The sequence below is a fragment of the Pinus tabuliformis genome, chromosome Q (genome assembly GCF_031772625.1).
Source record: "Pinus tabuliformis cultivar Carrire ecotype Pingquan chromosome Q, CPIR1, whole genome shotgun sequence".
NCBI lineage: Eukaryota > Viridiplantae > Streptophyta > Pinopsida > Pinales > Pinaceae > Pinus > Pinus tabuliformis.
Genome location: NC_142296.1, coordinates 1041844993 through 1041862203, shown reverse-complemented (window position 1 = coordinate 1041862203; position 17211 = coordinate 1041844993). Strand labels below are relative to the sequence as shown.

Sequence of the window (17211 nt, the reverse complement as noted above, 5' to 3'; positions counted from 1 at the left end):
TCCAAGACTCCTTCGTCAAGAGATCACTATAACTCCCGTGTTCAAATCCCATTCATGTCCTGACATTTTTGAGTATCTTGAGAGCTTGAGTTTGATGAGCGGTTTGAAATATCATTGTTAGAGACCAAATCCGAAAGGGTTGTTGACTATACTGTCCCCAATCCACAATTTCTTGTAGACCTGAATACGGAGAGGGCTAACCAGTCAATTGATAATTACATTATAGCTCAGCTTCAAACTCCAATTGCTAGCCCCTTACAAACTATGCACACTCCTCCAACACCTCCAAGGCCAAATCCACCAATAGTGATGGTTGCCCGTTTTGCACCCCTAGTTCTGCCCCAAGTTCTAGATGATATGCCTGTAGATTATCAAAGAAAAATCACGTTTTTTTATGGCACTCCTAACAGCATTACTGCTCAGCAACATGTGGACAGAATGGCAGATTTCTATGAACCTCATGAGATCGATGCGGAGAATGTGGAAATGAGACTCTTTGTACAGACATTCACAGGTGAAGTAAGGAAATGGTTCAGAGGTTTGCCGGCGGCATGTATCACTACCTTGCCGACCTACAAATACAATTTTTAAACCGATGGGAAGTGAAAAAGAATGTTCTTTAAATTCTGGCTGAATATGAGCAAATCAAACGAAATGTCGGTGAGTCAGCCCAAGACTATTGCATTAGATTCAATTCAGTTTATAACGAAATTACAGATCATCTAAGGCCACCTGTGGGACTAGCCATGGTGAAGTTCCCGGATGGTTTTGATGCTGACATGGCTTATCAATTAAGATAGCGAGAATCAGCCACAATGGAAGACATGCAGAAGATAACAGTTAGCATTGAAGCGAATCTGCTGACTAAGAGAGCTAGAGCAAAGGCAGAGAAGAAGGTCACAGTCAAGGAAGAGTCTTCCTCGATGGATCAATTACTAAAGAAGGTAGAGCAGATGCTTGCAAGGGTGAAAATTGACAAACTGGAGCCACAATAACTTTCATGGTCAGCAACAACCATAATATAGAATAAGACAGAGAGATCAGCGAGCCCAAGAGCAGACAGCACAACAGCCAGTAAAGACACCTTTGCAGCAAAATTTTGTGCATGGACCGGAGTCAGATGAGGATGGGAATATAATAGGTGAAGAAAACCACCTCTTTACTCCTGATGATTTGCCTATTTATCACACTGAGGATGAGGAGTATGCAGAAATTTCGGCTGTACACAAAGATGTAGATTTCATTCTAGCAAACGACACCGTCTTGGAGGAAGAATCAGATGAGTACCAAAGATGCTATACTAGCATTTGCACTAGATGTTGCAAAGGAAATGCCGTAAGGCTTAAATTGAAGAACACAAATACAACAAAAGAATACTTTGATAAAGAATAAAAATATATTGAACGCTCAAATCAATGCCCCATTAACTAGAACCACTTAGTAGACATATCTATCAAAATTAGGATTATACACAATGATCAAGAAATTTCCCATATACAAACAACACCTTCCACAACAACCTTTTTTCATATCCACATTTTAAAAAATGCCTTGGAACGTGATTGGAATCTCCCATATTGCCTTTTTCATTATGCAAATAAATCTTCCACGGACAAAAATTTACAGCGAATTTGTAATAATCGGGATTATGTTTTATTTATTTCCTTCACAATCTATCACTTTTAAATTTTAAACATGCTTCTCTGGTTTTAAGTCGCAAATTATGAGATAAAAATGTGCTCATCATTTTCACTATACCTATATTTTTTTCCATTTGTAAGTATTTAACACTAGCAGCAATTGAATTTGCAACAAAAATGATCAAGAATAGCGGTTTTGTGAAAATTATTTATTATTTTTATTAGATTAATTTACAGAAAGTATGGCCAACAATTAGGTTACAGAAAGTATTCCCAACAATTATCTTATTGTTGCACAGTTCAATCAAATTTGACATCATTAGGGAAACTATGTTTTTCACTGTCTAACAGCATTGATACATACATGGCCAACAATTAGGTTACAGAAAGTATTCCCAACAATTATCTTATTGTTGCACAGTTCAATCAAATTTGACATCATTAAGGAATCTACCTGAGTATGAATAGAAAGCAAGAAAACAAGGGGGGCCAAAAGGATCTGGAATGTATGGATAAGATCAATATCTCTTTAATTAGTTTTCAGGTTATAGTTTCAAGTTATCCTTATTAGTGTTTGGTAAGATTAACTCATTTTCACTCATTGTGTGTATCAGATCAACTGGTGGGCTTGTTACTAAAACAGTAGTTGAAGTTGTCATAACTGAGCATGCCATTGCACCTCTTATCGCAAATTCAGGGAAGGGTGTTGCTCAAATTGCCCTGTTAGGATTATTGACAAGAGAGAAGGTTCAATGGTGGCAGACATTGTGAGTTCTAAATATGTGCACAGGCCACTTGGTTGTCCATTTGTTCAAACCATCTTCTTGGTTTCTGATTTGATTTGGTCAATCCTTTATTGTATCTGCATCGTCCCTGAGCTCTTCTCATGAGTATATTCATCAATAAGAGCTTATTTACCTTCTACAAATATTAGGTGCAAAAGTTAACTTACTTGAAGTGAGACCACAATCATATGAAGTGATTGAATATCTAGTACTCCAGAGCAAACCCATTCAGCTCAGGGTCTGCTTCATGCATTTGTTCTAAATAACCAGTCATCACGTGGTTCATATTCTGGATAAGTACTTGTATGGTAAGCTTTTTATATTTATAATTTTATGTAGTTAGCTGCTGCAAGAAATTTGAAACTGGTTTTGTAGCTTATATTTGAATTAGTTACTCTTATTTGGTGGTGGTTTTGAACATAAAATAAACAACACTCTGTTCCTCATGTAAGAGGGTACTTATTTAGAATGTCGAATGTAACATATGAAATCTACATGTATGCCCTAACAACAATGTGCATGCACTATTTAGTACGACATGGATCCTAGCCCTTAGTAATGAATGGAGCAAGGACTACTATGCAACTCTTGGACATTGGCATTTATGCTGTGAATTTTCTTTTCTCAAGAGTTCATAAATGAAATGTTCTGACATTTTCATGTTCAGAGTTATCCTTTCCTTTTTCAGTTCAAATGATATCCAATTTTTTAGCAAAATTTTGCTCTGTCCTAATTTGGAAATAAAAAGTTCATATTCTGATTATTCTTTTGTTATCATTCACAGGATTTTGTTTCAGATGATTCAATCTTCTGTGGGGTTTTTTGATGGCCATGGTCCTTATGGTCATCTTGTTGTTCGCAGGGTCAGAGGTTCATTACCAGTGTAACTGCATTCTTTTTGGCAATCTTTCAAGGATAAAGCAAACAACATCAATGCTACTAATACATACAATGATAAAAAGAAGGCCAAAATGACCAAAATGACTTAGGTGGTGATGGCCAAGTCAATTCAACAAAGGAATCCAATCTTTTTTCTGCCTGGAAAGACACCTACCTGAAAGGAATCCAGTCTTTTTTCTTTTGCAGATACATATCACCTACATTTCGGCCTTGAGGAAGTTTCTTATTCACACAAATTCAGGGTTATTTCTGTGTGGTTAACCTGCACTATTTTGAGGGTAACTAAATGATGTTTGGAGAACAATATGTGGATTGATTTTGAATTCAAAATTCTGTCTGCACAAGTGTGTCCTTTAATATTGTACTTCAAACCCCTTAAGTTGTTCTACGTAGACTTCCTCTTTAAGCAAGCCATGTAAGAAATCAATCCTAACCTCCATTTGGTGTAGGATCCATCCTTGAGAGGCAACGAGAGAAATAATAGATCGGATAGTGGTATATTGGAAACCAGTGCAAATATCTTGTCATAGTCCACTCCTTCCTTTTGAGAGAAGCCTCAAGCAACGAACCTGGCCTTATCTGTTTCAGCACTCCCATCAAATCCATGTTTGATTTTGTAAGGCCATTTAGAAGTAACCACAGACTTGTCCTTGGGTCTAAGAACCACGTCCCAGACATCATTCTTCATGATAGATTCATATTCCTCATTCATCGCATCCTTCCCGAATTGGTGCTTTATGGCTTCTTCGAACATACATGGCTCATATTGAACAATAATACTCATAGCAACTAAGTACCCTTGATACCTATTTGGCTTCTTACTTTCACAGAATTTCCCTCTTGGAGCGATATGTCTTTCAGCATCTTCGAGAGTATTTTTGAGCCAGAAAGATATTTTCCTTGAGGTATAGGTATCACTAGGTGGTGGATCAATGGGATCCATTAGGCCTTCAACATCAGGCATAGGTTCATCTGAAGGAGGTTCATCCTATTTTTCCACAACATCATCATTATTTTCCTTCCTTGGGGTGGGGAGATCTTGGGTCTTTCCAAGGGCAATATCTTCATCGAAGGTGACATCATGGCTAACTTCCACATCTCTTTGTCCAAGCACATAGATTCTATATGCCTTTGAATTCTCACTATAGCCCACAAATATACCTTTCTTCCCAGATGCTTCCGACTTGTTTCTTTTCTCTTTATACACATGAAAATACACAAGACATTCATATATTCTAAAATGAGAAACATCAGGTTTCTTACCAGTGAAAACTTCTTTAGGTGTCTTAAAATCCAGTTCTTGACTTGTGCCACACGTGTGAGAGAAAAGAGAGCCCAATAGTTGTACAAACCAATGGGAGTAGGTGAGAGAAGAATACGAGTTTGATGATGATGCCAAATGAGTTGAGAGGTCACGGGTGAAGAGTCATGTCCATTGGGCTTCATGAGCCTCCATGATGATGTGGCCAACCTGAACAATTTGCACATGTGTGGGCATAAATTCAAAATCTCACACTTCTGCTTGTCTAAATGCGATGATTTTTATATCAATTTTGGTCTCTCTCATAAAGTGAAATTTAATGCAATCATCATCTCCATCAAATGAATTGTCCCAAGGTGGAATTTGGCCCTAGTTGCCAATTTTAACACTTTTGATCTTTCAATGGTCTTAAGTTCCAAATTTCACTCCACTAAAACCTAAACCCTTAGTAATGATGAGAAAGTTTTAAATGGGGAGAAAGCATAGTATGAATTCTATAGAAAGTTTGGAATGATCCCTCATTACATTTTAATTGGCATGGAAAGAACATTAAACTAAGGAGATAACTCCCTATACTTTCATACAAAGGAGATAACTCCCTGTACTTTCATGGAATTGTTTTCAAAGTTTCAATTTTAATTTGAGAACCACTCTTATAATCAATCACGTGCATTCTAAACTTTTCATTTAAACAAGACAACTTTTCATTTAAGCAAGAAAATTTATGCTTTTCATTTAAAAAAGACACTTTATAGTTTTGTCAGTCAGTGTTGAACTTTTATCATAGTGAATGTGTTGAACTTTTATCATAGTGAATTTAAAACATTTAATGGAGTATGAAACTTTTTAAAAGAACATATTTAATTTTTGTGCCAAAAAAAATGTGTGCAAGTTCCTCCCATAGCTAAAGTGAAGTTTTAACTCTGATAAAAATGAAAATTTACCTCAACTAGGTGAATTAGAAGATTTTTTGAAGTTGATGTAGAATATCTTTTTTTATATTGAAAATTTTAATTAAAAAAAAAAAACCAAACAAAACAAAACTTGTTAAACTGAATATTAGTTAAAACAACCACTCAAACCAATATTTTCATCATTATTCAAAAGAAAAGATTACACAAAAAAAAAATAAAATAAAATAAAATAAAATTATTGAAAAAAATAATTAAATAAAAAATAAATTTCTTTTAAAGAACAAAAAGCCTATGTCTATTTTGTACATCTCTCATTTTTTCTTATATTTTTTTCCCTCTTTTGGGCATATTTGATGGTTAGATAGTAGAATTCTCAAATTCTTACTCATTGAAATATTAGGTAACTTTAAAAGTTTATAATTGCAAAATATTATGAATAAAATTGAGTTGGTTCATTGCATGAAGGAAAAAAACACATTAACAATTAGCCACCACTTATTATTAAGACCTATAAATAACAAGACCTATGAACCTTGACAAGTATATCATAGCTTGTTTGGTAGAAATGAGAATAAAATGTTGATGTGAATTGGCATAGTATTACTACATATAGAGGTTATAACTAAAATAGAAACAAAAAAATGTAGATGTGAAACTCAAAATAATAGAATCAAAGCAGGAAAAAAAAATACAAATTAGTTAAAGGCACCTTACATCCAACTGCACTGCCTGTACAAATCCAAGTTGTCTAGAGTTCTCCAATATTACCTTGATTACCTTGTTGAAGTGATAAAAGTTACACAGGAAAAAGGGTAAACTCCATTTGTATATAACAAGTGAAAAATCATAACTGTCAAACTCAGTCAAAGTCACTGATAGGAGTTATTGAACTCTTCTTAAGGACTTAAATATAGAATATTATCAGAAAATAATGAGCTTACATAGTAGCTCATAGTCTACTATATTGTATCTCTATATTGTACATTTATCCAGCTTGAGTGTTAGGGAAATGAAGATTTTTCTCCATTCTATTGTAAACCCAATATGACCAATGTCCAAAGCTCTAGTTAAGATATCTATTGGACGGAGTACTCTGAAACAAGTTTTGCAAATGCAGAAAATTTGTTGCTGAGTAGTTTGGATGGAGTGTCATACTCCACAATTTGTCCTGATTCAAAACAAATACAAAGTAAGTAAAAAATGAAATGTGTCCAAAAAAATAGTAACTATAACAAAACACTAGAAAATAAACAACTTATAAATGTTATACCATCCTTTAATAGGAGAACCATATCACTTTCAATAACGGATGGAATCCGATGTGCTATAGTAATGACTGTGCAGTTAGAAAATTGGTGGCGAATTATTTGCTGAATAAACCCATCAGTTGCAGTGTCAACTGAGGCAGTTGCCTCGTCAAGGACCAGTATCCGACTTTTTTTTAGTAGTGCCCGTCCCAAACAGACAAGCTGGCATTGACCCACACTCCAGTTTCCTCCATTCTCAAACATTGTACAAGAGATCATTCCATTAAATTCGATTCTCAATTTTCATTCTAAAAAAAGGGGTCCTAGAGACTAGGTAGGTCTCAAGGACACCAAAAAATAAACAAAACATGAGCACTAAGATGGAAAGCAAATAGCAGAAATAGCTACTGTAAAAGGTTTTATTTTTCTCCTTCAGGACTTCCATTGAATGTGATAAAGACACACAGACCCGAGGAATCAAGTTTCTTTTCTTTTGCTCGTACAATCTCACCAAGTTGGCGCTTGTCCAAAGCCTGAAAGCACAAGCAAAATCAAAGTAGATTCATAAACAATAAACTTACAGCAAGATCCTAAGGGAAATATCTATATTCTTCAAGGCAAGAATAATTGGCACTAAAATTGATACTAATGCTTATAGAATATGAAGCAGAACTAACCTCCAAAATCTCATCTTCCAAGCAATCTTCGAGAGGATCCAAATTATTTCTTATAGTGCCTTCAAACATTGATGGTTCTTGGGGAATAATGCTTAATTTGGATCTTAGGTCATGGAGGCCTATGGATGAGATGTCGACTCCATCAATGACAATTCTGCCCGTTGTTGGTTCCACAATGCGAAAAATGGATTGAATAAGAATAGATTTGCCACTTCTTGTCCGCCCCACAACTCCCACCTTTGTGCCTCCAGGGAAAGTGCATGTAAGGCCTTTCAAGACAAGCAGAAGATGTGGTCCATAACACACCTGATTGTATGGATCAAATTTATAGATGAACTGACATGCAAATTACTAGCATTGAATGCGTGAAAAAGAGTCTATTTGTATTGAGTTTTAACCTACAAATCAGTTAGATCTATCGTTGCTCTAGATGGCCAGTTGGAGTTTGGTCTACAATTCTCTATAATCATTGGTGACTCACTGGGAATTCGTGAATACTGCATTATTCTCTCTGCTGACAACATGTTGTTCTTCACATAACAAAGGCACCATATTACCCAGGCTTGTACCATGTTCAGACTTCGACTATATGTTACTGCCAACCCTGCAGTGCCTGTTAAGGTGCCATTTCATTTACTTTCATATTTCATTCTAAAGAATATGTTTAGTCTGCTGAGATCAGTTTAGGAAAAATAATTGTAAGCCAAGATAGTGCTTCTGTACCTACTTGGGCTAATTACATCTTGAGGCAAGCGAATGAGGAACACCAAAAAGAATGCAAACACAAGATTTGACAGAAAATCCATCCGAATGCCAAGCCACTCATTGGCTCCAACATTGTGGAGACTAGGTCTCATATATAGATATATATCTATGTCTATATATATATATATATATATCAATCAACTCGAGATTTCTTTCCATGAATCGAAATTCCTGGTCAAAAATTCTAATGGTGGCTGCTCCAGAGATTGATTCTCCAAAACGTTGTATGATTGGAGCTCTACAAACTGATTCCAGCCGAGCCAGTTCCCTAGCTGATGTTATGTAGTATTTCTGCATGCAAGGAAAGTCAGAGGAGTTACAAGAATTCTCTTATTACTATAAAAACCCAAAAGCATGGAAACAAAGAAATACAGATAAACTATTGTCATGATAGAATCCTGATGCAACTTAATATATTTGATAACATCCTTTTCAATCAAATTATGGGATCTACCTACCTACAACAAACCTTGAAGTAGAAATCAAACTCTCTTATCGCCAATTTATGCTCCTCTGAGAAAATTAAAATTTGCAAGTTCGTATTTATTATTATTGAGAAATACAGAGAATACCTGATACCATATACAACTTGCACCCACTGGTATAAACACAATGAAGACCTGCCAAGCAATATGAGACATGACTGCAATGATCCCCAAAAGTTGTATAAATGCAAAAGCCAATTCTCCTAGTTGAGAAGGAATCAATGTGTCCACTGCACTCTGATTAGTTGATGCCTACCAAGAAACAGAGAGCTTGTTACTGACCCACTAGAATCAAATGATTTCCTCCTCTCTCAGAAAAGGTATTAGCCTATTAAAACAATAAATGTCAACTGACCCGATTTAGTATTCGCCCAGATGGAGTTGCATCAAAGAAGGACAATGGTGCACGAAATATACACCTATGCAGAGTGCTGAAAAACTGATTAGCAGTTTTAAGTCCAACCAATGAAAGAAGCATAGACCTCACAAGAACGCACAGGGAGCTGCTTAATGTCAAAGCAACATAAACCAAAATGAAAAGGGACTTTCTCATAGGGGAACTCTCATTTTCTTTTGTAGAGGCTTCCGATGTCATCCAGAGGTTACTACATATTTGAAGTAGCTGACTTATTATTTGGGCCAGTAGTATTAGAGGTATCAAAGTACCATTATATGCAGCAGTAATGTAAGACTAGTATACTGACATGCTTACCCTGCCTCTCTCTCTTTCTTCTTCTTGTACAAGCTGTGAATTTTTATTCTCTTTATCCAATATTTCTTTGTGGTTTTCTGGTTCAACCTCTTCCTCTACATCTATTGAGTTTTGAACACCGCACTGCTCCAGTGTGTCACTGGCAGTAACATTTTTCACTGTAGCTATATTGCTAGGACATGAGCTTTCAACAAATCTCTCTGATGTGTACACTTCAGATTTCTCCATAGCAGAAATAGCTTTCAAAGCTTTCTGATGTGCACTAACTAATTCCACAAAATCTGTGCCTGATTGTAAGATGTCATCATATCTGCCAACCTGAGTAATTTCACCATCTCGCATTACCTGTGAAGAATATCATTTACATCAACAAAATATGAATCACTTATCTCCTCCTCTTAATAAATGATCAATAAACCCACTGTCCCTTTACCAATTACATTGAAAATTTTAATATCACTAGAGCACGATGAAAGAAATTCAAACCTACCAGAATGATGTCAACAGAGGGTAAAAACTCCACTTGATGAGTTACATAGACTACAGTCTTTGAACCCAGAATACCAAGTATGCATTCCTATAACAAGCAAGTCCAATTTCTTAGATGTTTATGGACATGAATTTGCAGCGGCACAACCAGCAATGTATATTATCCAGACTGAACAATGAATTGCAGAGTGCTACTGTAGAGCTTCATCATTCCATCAAAACATTAAAACTAATTAATTCAGCAAACCTACAATATGTAAAGGATAAGAGAAACATACTTGGAAAATATGTTTTCTGGTATGTGCATCCACAGCACTAAAAAGGTCATCAAAAATATAAATGTCTACATCTTGATATAAAGCATGGGCAATCTGCATTCTCTGTTTTTTTCCACCACTCAAATTTAACCCTCTTTCTCCAATGTCTGTCTCGTCCCCATAAGGAAAAAGTTCAAGATCTTTCTTCTATGCACAAGCATCAAGTACACTATTGTATCTAATAGTATACATCTGCTTTCCAAAGAGAATAGCATCTTTAATTTTCCCACTTTGTATCCAAGGAGACTAAGGGACATATGATTTGGTACCACTTAAGCTAACAGAGCCTGATATTTTTGGTATTTCACCTAATATGCAAGATAAAAGGCTTGATTTTCCTGAACCAACAGTTCCACATACTACAACCCTCATGCCTCTCTCTAGTTGGACATCTAAACCTCTTATAGTTGGACTAGAGGAATCGGGATTCCAAGAAAATATCCCTCCTTGGATTTGAATCGTGAAGTCTATTGACTCCTTTGATATCTTTTCTACCCCATCGTGTTGCAGCTCTTCCTCCTGCAGAAAGGCCACAATGCGATCTATTGACACTTTAGTTTGAGCAATCTGAGGGATTAAGCCAGGAAGCATGCCCATAGCTCCCTCAAGTGTCCCATAGGTTGTGAGTGCAGAAAGAATTCGCCCTGCTGTCAAAGGCACTCCTGTAAGCATACACATACCAAAAGTTGCAACAATGATAAATATTGGTCCAACAGAGGAAACAAATGTTGTGATAGCTGATGCATAAACATATTTTTGTAGCCAACTACATTCTGCCTGCCTCAAAATTTCTAGTTTACGAAGAAATCTTGTCTCCCAAGCCTGCAATTTTAAGATCCTAATAATTTTTAATGTCTCCGATGTGGCCTTCATCCTTTTGTCTTTTTCTTCCATTATTCTCTCCTGAAATTTTTCTTGCAGTTTTGCAAGTGGGAAATTTGGCAACATAACTGCAAATGAGGTTGCCAACCTTGAAAATGCTGCCAAGCCCAACATCTGATATAGAATAATGAAGGCCAGAACAAATTGAAGAGGGAAAATGCAAATACTATGCATATAGTAACAGAAACATGAAACATTCTAAACATCTACACTCATGTAGTTGATAATCTGTCCGCTTGTATGCTTCTGTCTTGATTGACTGGAAAGCAACAAGCCCTTCCTATATATAATAGCTGTCAATGTTGCTCTAACCCGTAAAGTTAACTGATGTTGTTTGAAAAACCCTTGTCGCTGTGACAAAGACTCTAATACCTTAGCCACAAAAAAAGCACAAACTAGCACATAGCCTTGACTTTCAAACTGTTTCTTTCCACCTAGAAACTGAACAAAGGCATTTATAAAATATGGACCTACATATGATGCACAAGTCTCCAGTGCTGCTAAGAATGCAGTCAAAAGTACTTCCTTCTGAAAAGATAGGAGTAAGGCTTTTGCTAATAAGCCTGTATCACCTTTGGCCTCTAGCTGAGCTTTGAATTTAGGGTATAATTGACCTGTCCTGTCCGCCTCTGCAACTTGGGGTACATCATCAATATGCAAAGGGCTCTTATAACCAACAGCAAGCAAAGGACTCATCCAAGAAAATGACAGCCGACTGAGAAGGTTGGTTGTTGCATAAGTAGAGATTGTGTTAATGTTTCCACATTTTTGGGGATTGTCTTTCAAGAGAGGTTCTAGAAGGGTCTGTGAGGAGGACTCTACACCACTTCTGGCACAACAACTAGTATAACACAAGCAAGCCAAAATGAGAACATCCATCAAAACTTCTTTGTTTTGTCAACCATTGAATGTCGAGGATGATGAAGAAATCCTACAGAATGAATGATAGACTCCACCACAACTGCAATAAAAGTGGAAACTTCTGTTTACCTTCTTTTCTGAAGGAGCGATCAACATAAGCTGACATTGTAACCCAAGTCAGAGCCTGGACAATATACTCGCCCACATTTTCAAAACCTTCAGGTCTCTCCTTCAGCCACCAATACACAGGGCTCCATATCCCGAGAATGCTATAGCATATACACAAAAAAATGCAACCACCTAAAGCCAGCTTTTGTATAATCCCCAGTTTAAACTTACTCGAAAAGCTGTTAAATGGAACAGGAGGTGTAGGTGGCCGAGGTGTGCGAAATTTACACCTTGTCCAACACAGTTCAAGGATGACAGAAACAAGAAAGAGCAAATTAAGCCCAATTGCAAGTGCATGTCGAAAGAACTGCCATCCAAAAATAGCTCTAAGTCCCTCCCACCCAACTGTTTCACCCATTTCCAGCCAGAGGGTATTGTTATTCTTGTTTAGTGCCCCTATGGCTTCCATGACTGCAAACAAATAATTTACTAACAATATCAACAAAGTGCCTTATGAGTATATCTACTTCAGTACCCACATGAAAAAGTGCCAATAGAGCTCTTGGTTACCATTACCATTTATAAATGAACATACATATTGGGCTTCATACAACAAGGATGTTGTAGTGCAAAAACCTTCTTGTTTACTGGATTAAATAATTCTAGAAGCAGCGTAAACATAACTAGCACTGATATATGGTGAGATTGAATAACAGGGCAATATCTGATACTTGTATACTTGACATGCCTGGGTAGCTGGCTGCATGCACTCTCCCTCTTTCATTCTGGTAGGCAAGATGCAAACATTTAAAAGAATGGAGAAATGGGTGTATCAATTGAATGCTTTGTTAAAATATTTATTTTATTTTAATTTTTAATAATTTCTCAAGCTCATCCTATTGTCAACTCATTGACATTGCCAGAGCTTCATCTCCAATGTTCTTCTGGGTAACACATATCCAACACAAACAACATGATTTCATGTAAGTTTTTTCACTATGTGTAGTCCTTTCAACACCATCACTGCTTTGGCATGTTTCTTTGTTTCTCTTCCTATGCTTCATGCAAAATCTGGAGCGTAGGGACTCCATATTTACAAAGGATGACCTACAAGACTGAAAACTGCATCTGGATGGCATATCTCGCATGATCTTGACTTTATGCACTGCATCAAAAACAATGTATTGAAAGCTCAGTTCAAACTGTCTTTCTGAATCATGAGGTGTTTTACATTCACTTGCTTTATTTAAAGTGCAATCAAACAACTATAGACTCCCAAACCTACCTAATGGAAAAAATATGATGGAAATTACAATAGCACAATAGATCTCTATTCTCTACATCTATTTGTTTCTTTTTCACTACCTTTCAAGAAGAACGAGATATGTGCCATTTCGAAAAATAAGGAATAAAAACAAATCAACTATACTTATTATTGATGCATCCATATCAAGTCAATACAAAATAACCATGAAAAGAATCAGATGCTACTATACCTTGAACCTTAATTTTTCCAATAGTTTTCTTTGGCTTAGGAGCAGTTCCTTCCAGGGCAGCATCTGCAGAATCATTTCTCAACAGTTCTTCCTGGTTGCAACAGTATTTTCTGTAGTCTATACAAGTTGCAGACATTTCAATTTACACAATTACTTAATAATATGTAGAGTATTACCTTCATTGTGAAAGAATTTGCATTTTCTGAACTACATGACAATTAAAAGAAATCAACAAAGACAATTTTGTTAATAACCTACCCAAAGGCATTACGCAAAACAATGCACTCATTATGAAGGAACTCAGGAGCTTCCTTGCGACCACTGGCCCATGCCCGAAGACAAAGACGCACACAGGCCTCATAGGCAATGAGGGCTTGCCAGGCTCCCTGCCCACTACACTCAATAATTGCAAGCACATTATTGTCAAAATGCATAGCAGATGAGAAATAACATCTATCTGATAAATAATTATTGATCTACATTAACATGAAAAACAAATCTTGAGACATCCTGGGCACGGACTAGCTACAATCATGACAGCTGGCTCATGCCCAGAAACAAAGGTGCACACATCCCCCATAGACAATAAGGGCTTGCCCATTACACTAAATGAATTGCAAGCACATTTAGGTCAAGATCCATAGCAGATAAGAAGTACATTCTATCCCGTAATGAATTACTGATCCACATTAACATGAAAAATAAATATTGAGGCATCCTAATTGTTTATTTTTATATATCAACACACACAACACCTTAGGTAGGAAGAAATAGTCAAACCTGAGGTGAAAAGTGGGTGGTTGGCTTGCTGAAACTGTTGATTTCCGGCAAGAACCTGCTGCCTCTCTAACATTCACAGAAGCAGGCCTGTAAAAGCAAAATCATAGACTTTTCTTATAGCAGTTTGAAGTTTCAACTCATGTATGACTATAAACAAGTGTACTCATTTATCAGACCACATTTTCCTAATTTACAGCAAGACCATAGATTTATGAATCTGAGGATATACTTTGAACATTGATCATGGAAAAATTTTGATGGAAATTATAACAGCACAATAGATCTCTGTTCTCTACATCTATTTGTTTCTTTTTCACTACCTTTCAAGAAGAACGAGATATGTTCCATTTAGAAAATAAGGAATAAAAACAAATCAACTGTACTTATTATTGATGCATCCATATCAAGTCAATACAAAATAACCATGAAAAGAATCAGATGCTACTATACCTTGAACCTTAATTTTTCCAATAGTTTTCTTTGGCTTAAGAGTAGTTCCTTCCAGGGCAACATCTGCAGAATCATTTCTCAACAGTTCTTCCTCTAGTTGCAACAGTATTTGCTGTAGTCTATACAAGTTGTAGACATTTCAATTTACACAATTACTTAATAATATGCAGAGTATTACCTTCATTGTGAAAGAAATTGCATTTTCTAAACTACATGAAAATTAAAAGAAATCAACAAAGACAATTTTGTTAATAACCTACATCCCTGTAACAGAGAGGTTCAAATTGTGCTATGTGACTGAATAAACTGTCTTTCTGAATCATGAGGTGTTTTACATTCACTTGCTTTATTTCAAGTGCAATCAAACAACCATAGACTCGCAAACCTACCTAATGGAAAAATTTTGATGGAAATTATAACAGCACAATAGATCTCTATTCTCTACATCTATTTGTTTCTTTTTCACTCTTGGCTCTCATGGTCATATGGCAAACGCTTTGATATGGTGTACATTGTAAATTTGGGATTCCATATATCTGTGTCTACCTCGGCTCTCATATTCCTGATCAGCCATCCCGTTTTGCTTACCACCTGCTCTCATATTCCTGATCACCCATACCGTTTTGATTACCACCGGTTAGTTCCTTTAGACAGGGCACTCTGTTTGAATCTAATGAAAAATGGTATTCGAATCGTATCCACCGATGGTATTTGAGTCTTGTTTCCACTCATGGTATTTGATTGTATTTGATTATTTGATTATGATCTGTATACCATATAATCCATGTTATCAATCCAATCCAATCCATCCATAAATGATTCCTCAATTTAATAAAGAGTTTTAAATGATTCCTCAATTTAATAAAGAGTTTTCTTCTTTCTTTTGTTGTGTTGCGAGGCCCTTCTTTCTTTTCTTATGTTGTGAGGCATTCACTGTGTTGTGTATTCTCTGTTGAATGTTTAGTTACATCATTCACTCTGTTGAGTATTCTCTGTTGAATGTTTAGTTACATCTGTATGTTTTCTCTCCTCATGCTCCTAAATCTTAATCCCTGAGATCTGGATCACTATTTCTCTATGCTACATAGCGCCAGGAATACACGACGTCATGCTGTTATGCTCCCTTTCCCTGCTCAGGGTCACATTCACGCCATGATGCAACTCTTTAAGATTTTATATGCTTGAGGCTTCTATATCACCTTCGTCATTACCGAATACATACAAGAGCGCTTCGTCGTATCTGGATCGGTGGACTCTGTTAAATCTTGGCTAGGATTCAGATTCAAAGCTATTCCAGATGGCCTACAACCATGCAGAAACGAATTGAACGAGATTTCCTGCCGATATACATGAAATGGAAAAAAGAGAACAAGAGAACCCACCATAATAGGCATTTTCCAAGCTTCCATGTGGAATGTAGTCATAAACTAGTAGTTTTTCCTCTATACCCCAATAGAAAGCTCGGAGGCGAACAATGTTGGGATGTTTAACCCTACCGATTGCTTTAGCTTCTGCTTCAAAATCCTTGATACTCTGAGACAAACTAAAATGGAAATACATACTCTGATTCCGAGCAACCATTCTGTAACATATCACAATTCCTATAGCCATCCCACGATAGACCGAAGTCCAAAAGTGGACCTGTGACAGTCCAAGGCATCTAGTGGTGATAATCCAAGCCCTTTTAAGGCTGAGTGAGACCTCTTGGAATCATCTAATGGGTCCTAGAATAATCTCATGGGTCTTGTAGAAGACTGGGTATGTTTTGAGGGTCAGAATATGATTTGCTACCTTATGATTGATATGAAGGGTTTCCCGAAGTTGATTTCCACAGATCCAGGGTCCTGGAATATAGTATCGTCGAGCGAGGGCAAGTGCACCACACGGAGAAATCACCTAGAAGTAGCGTAGTGTCGAGCGAGGGCAAGCGTCGATCTGCTGGGTCGCATCGTATACCGGTCTAATCTAATCAATTGGATGGGTAAGATTATTTTCATCGTCTAACACTTAAATCAAAGGCTCAGAAATGTAAACATAACCCAAGAAGAAAGTTGATTTCAAAGGGAAATGCCTTACGGCGTAATGAATGCTCTTTCCGCCCAGCAGCAGTGATATTCACTTAGAAACAGAGATGTGCCGGTCAAACCAATTCAGAAAAAGGAAGGATGTTGAGGCATCAAAGAATGATTCATCAGTTACACAAAGGAAAGGAAATGAAGCGGTTGGTCCGGAGAGCAGAAAATCACCATCAGCAGAAAAATCACATCAGCAAGTTGCATCGAAAGAAAAGGAAAAGAAAGAAATCCCAGTGAAAGAGGTAGAAAAGATTCCCGCTTTTAATTTAGAGAATGAGATTTCTAAATTAAAGGTATCCATCCCCTTGACTGAAATAATGAGGAACAATAGTTATAGAGGGCAAGTATCTAAAATGTTGAATTTGGA

At 36.6% G+C, this 17211-nt stretch overlaps 1 protein-coding gene across 1 annotated transcript; it reads right to left on the bottom strand.

Annotated features, from left to right (window-relative positions):
- Positions 1 to 6576: 6576 nt before the first annotated feature.
- LOC149223061 (putative ABC transporter C family member 15) lies at positions 6577 to 16380 on the bottom strand. The gene is given in 19 exon segments (XM_089387772.1): positions 6577 to 6668; positions 6771 to 6995; positions 7187 to 7280; positions 7425 to 7730; positions 7823 to 8037; positions 8152 to 8289; positions 8324 to 8480; positions 8762 to 8926; positions 9030 to 9509; positions 9600 to 9731; positions 9877 to 9963; positions 10154 to 11915; positions 12010 to 12204; positions 12334 to 12514; positions 13540 to 13649; positions 13798 to 13996; positions 14770 to 14881; positions 15981 to 16057; positions 16152 to 16380. Coding segments are annotated over 19 exon segments (4956 nt in total).
- Positions 16381 to 17211: the final 831 nt, after the last annotated feature.